General features: G+C 44.2%; 1 protein-coding gene across 1 annotated transcript; it reads left to right on the top strand.

The window, feature by feature from the left end:
• The first annotated feature begins 742 nt into the window (after positions 1–742).
• LOC122278535 lies at positions 743–3,654 on the top strand. The gene is made up of 2 exons (XM_043088715.1): positions 743–3,151; positions 3,226–3,654. The coding sequence occupies exons 1-2, from the start codon at positions 743–745 to the stop codon at positions 3,652–3,654; spliced, it is 2,838 nt and encodes a 945-aa protein (XP_042944649.1).
• Positions 3,655–3,989: the final 335 nt, after the last annotated feature.

Raw genomic sequence — 3,989 nt, 5'->3', positions numbered from 1 at the left:
GGGAGGAAGAAGCAGACCTGAGTGGCAGATGGAGGATTTTAGTGACATGCTGGTTGAGTGTAGGTTATTGGATCTGGGGTTCTGTGGACCTCAATTCACATGGTGGAATGGGAGACAGGAAGAACACAGTGTGTCAGAAAGGCTAGATAGATTTTGTGCTAATCAAGAGTGGAGCTCCAAATTTGCTATGTGGCATGTTGTTCATCTGCCAATTGCCTACTCGGACCACCTTGCTGTTATATTGAAACCCCAAGTCGATCCCAATCTGAGTAGTAGAGGGCCTGGATTCAGGTTTGAGGCCATGTGGACTGAGACAGAAGGATGCAAGCAGGTGGTGTCTTCTACTTGGAACCTAGAGGGAGGGGACAAGGACATCTCTTCACTTATGAAGAAGATAAAGGGCTGTGGGGAGAGGCTCCAACAGTGGAATAAGAGCAGCTTTGGTCACGTGAAGAGACATATTGCTAAGGCCCGAGACAAGATGAACCTGCTGTACCAAACTGATCCAAGATGCCTGAGAACAGAAGAGCACAAGCAAGCAAAGGCTAAGTTGCAAACTTGGTTGGAAAGAGATGAAATCATGTGGAGGCAGAGATCGAAGGCATTATGGTTTAAGGAGGGGGACAAGAACACAAGGTTTTTTCATAGAAAAGCTTCTCAAAGACAGAAAATAAATTATATTAAAGGGGTAAGAGATAGCAATAATACCTAGCAGGAGGGAGAAGAAAGGGATCAAATCATCATGGATTACTTTCAAACCATTTTCACCTCTTCAGGCCATCAAGAACAAGTGGGATTCCTAGATAATCTACAGGCTTGTGTAACTGAAGGAATGAATGAGGTTCTGATGCAGCAGTATTCAGCAGAAGAAGTGGTTCAGGCTTTAAACCAGATGGAACCATCCAAAGCCCCTGGACCTGATGGCATGCCCCCTTTATTTTACCAAAAGTACTGGACTGTGGTAGGAAAGGATGTCACCGAGGCTGTGCTGAAAGTACTAAATGAAGGGGTCTTCCCAGCTGAACTTAACCACACACACATTGCTTTAATTCCTAAGAAGGATAAACCAGAAACAGTAGCAGAATACAGACCAATCAGTCTATGCAATGTTGCCTACAAGCTTATATCCAAAGTCCTCTCCAATAGGCTAAAACAAGTCCTGCCTCAGGTTATATCCTTGTCTCAATCAGCCTTTGTACCCGGGAGACTAATTACAGATAATGTGCTAGTTGCTTATGAATTGGTCCATTACTTAAGACAGAAGAGGAAAGGGAAGAAAGGGTATATGTCACTCAAGTTGGATATGAGCAAAGCGTACGATAGGGTGGAGTGGGGATTCCTAGATAATATAATGGGCAAGATGGGGTTCAATGAAAGGTGGAGAAAGCTTGTAATGTGCTGTGTGCAGATTGTTACATACTCTATTATTGTGAATGGTAGTCCAAAGGGCCCTATCAAGCCCTCGAGAGGTCTGAGGCAAGGGGATCCTCTCTCCCCTTATCTCTTTCTTCTGTGCACTGAAGGGTTGATAGCTATGCTAAGACAAGCAGAGGAGAACAAGCGGGTGGAAGGAGTAAAAATCTGTAGAGACAGCCCAAGGATCAACAACCTCCTCTTTGCAGATGATAGTTTGTTTTTTTGCAGGGCCACTTTGCAAACTAATGCAGATATCCACCAACTTCTAAAGGAGTATGAACTGGCATCGGGTCAGAAAGTCAATAAAGAGAAGACAGCAATGGTTTTAAGCACCAATGTTAACCCCCAACTGCAGCAGGAAATTATGGCATCTTGGGGGATACAGCAGGCTCAGAAGTATGAAAAGTACCTTGGCCTCCCATCAGTGGTAGGAAGATCAAAGAAAAGTGCCTTTGCAAATATCAAGAGCAGGGTTTGGAAGAAGCTTCAAGGATGGAAGGAGAGGCTACTCTCACAAGGGGGGAAGGAAGTACTAATTAAAGCAGTAGCACTATCAATCCCTTCATACTCTATGAGTTGCTTCAAGTTACCTGAAAGTTTGTGTAAAGAGCTAGAGAATATGATGGCAAAGTTTTGGTGGGGCCAAAGGAGGGAGGAAAACAAAATCAGGTGGGTGAGCTGGACAAAAATGTGTGCTCCTAAGCAAGATGGGGGAATGGGGTTTAAGGACCTGCATAGTTTCAATATGGCCCTATTAGCAAAGCAAGCATGGAGGATAATGAATGAAAAGTCTTCTCTCCTCCATAGAATCTACAAGTCCAAGTACTTCCCCAATTCATGCATCCAGTATGCACAGTTGGGAAATGCCCCATCATATGCATGGAGAGGGATATGGGAATCTACAAGACTAATGGTGAAGGGGTGCAGGTGGCGAGTAGGGGATGGGGAGTCCATAAATATCTGGACTGATATCTGGCTACCAGGACAGAATCAAACCCCTTTAGGCCTATATCAAGAAAGTAGAAGCAGTTGTCAACGTGTTGCACAATTGATTGATGGGGAGACAGGTTGGTGGGAAATTGAGATAGTTAGGAGAACTCTCCCTCCAAGAGAAGCTTCTGATGTTCTGAGGATTCCCCTAGGACCTTCACCTAGAGAGGATAAGCTCATATGGCACTATGAAAACTCAGGAGAATACACAGTGAGGAGTGCTTATAGGCTGTTCTGGTCTATAAAGAACCATAGGGTAGAAGGGGGTTGCTCAAACTATCAGGCACTGCGGGGTTTCTGGAAGCAGTTATGGTCAATGCCAATACCACACAGGGTTAGAGTCTTCTCTTGGAGAGCATGCAAGCATGGACTGCCCACCTTGCAAAACCTGAGGGTCAAGAAGGTTGTTTCTGAAGATACCTGCAAGTTCTGCCATGAGGGAAGGGAAGACACAAGTCATGCTCTGATATATTGTCCATCCATTTTACCCTTATGGAAGTCTTTGTTTGGTTTTTTATTTCGGGGAGGAAACCAGCAGGGGTTTATGGAGATAGCCATGAGAGTGACAAAGGAAGGGCAGCCAAGAGATCTTGAGAAGTTTTTTCTTATGGCCTGGTCCTTTTGGTATAGAAGGAACCTTTTTTACTTTGAAGAGCAGGTTCAGCACCCACAACAGTCTGTGGATCATGCCATGTCTTTGTTTAAGGAGTCTCGAGAAGCTCAAGCCAGCACTAAACAGAACATGGTAAGGGATATGAGGTGGAAACCCCCCCCCCTATAGGAGCTCTAAAAATCAACACGGATGGGGCTATGTTTCAGGGATGTTGTACCTCAAGTGTGGGAGTTATTTTGAGAGATGAAAAAGGAAAGGTAATTCTGGCTGTGTGTAAAAAAGAACCTGAGTTCTCTGACCCTATGGAAGTGGAGCTTCTTGCCATCCTGAGGGGGCTACAGCTGTGTATCCCGTTGGGCATTGGTGAGTTGATTGTGGAAACAGACTCAATGCTCAGTGTAAGAGCCTTAACAGCAGAAGGGGAGTCCATGTCTCCCCATGGTAACCTAATCTATTCCATACTCAGCCTCTCTAAACAGCTACCAAAGGTGACATTCCAACATGCCGGCAGAGTGCACAATGCAGCAGCTGATGGTCTAGCAAAACTAGCAAGATTTGTAGAGGATTTAACAGTTTGGTGGGAATTAATTCCCGAGTGTATTTCCCAAATTGTTTGGCATGAGGCCAGCTTGTAATTCTCTAGATGACTCTATTTTATGAATGAATGAGAGTTGTTATAAAAAAAAAAAGCATCGTGGCAACAATTACTCTCTCTTGGGCCATTTTTCAGCCACACCTTGTTATTCTCCTGGCACCAAGAGCACCGCACACCAAATTTCTAGCACACTTATTTTCAATTCATCCCAAATACATATTTTTCTTTGGATTCATCCACGCAGCAGCGCCTTTGAAGAACTCCTTGAAGAGTCCAATTGCTGGTACAATCCAGCCTTCTTCACTGCTTTCAATCTCCATATTCGTTCATTTGGCTTGATCTTTTCATTCCTTATTTTTTATTTAATTTCAATTT

Source organism: Carya illinoinensis, chromosome 10 (assembly GCF_018687715.1).
Source record: "Carya illinoinensis cultivar Pawnee chromosome 10, C.illinoinensisPawnee_v1, whole genome shotgun sequence".
Taxonomy (NCBI): domain Eukaryota; kingdom Viridiplantae; phylum Streptophyta; class Magnoliopsida; order Fagales; family Juglandaceae; genus Carya; species Carya illinoinensis.
The sequence above is the reverse complement of the archived record's forward strand: the minus strand, read 5'-3'. Positions and strand labels throughout refer to the sequence as shown.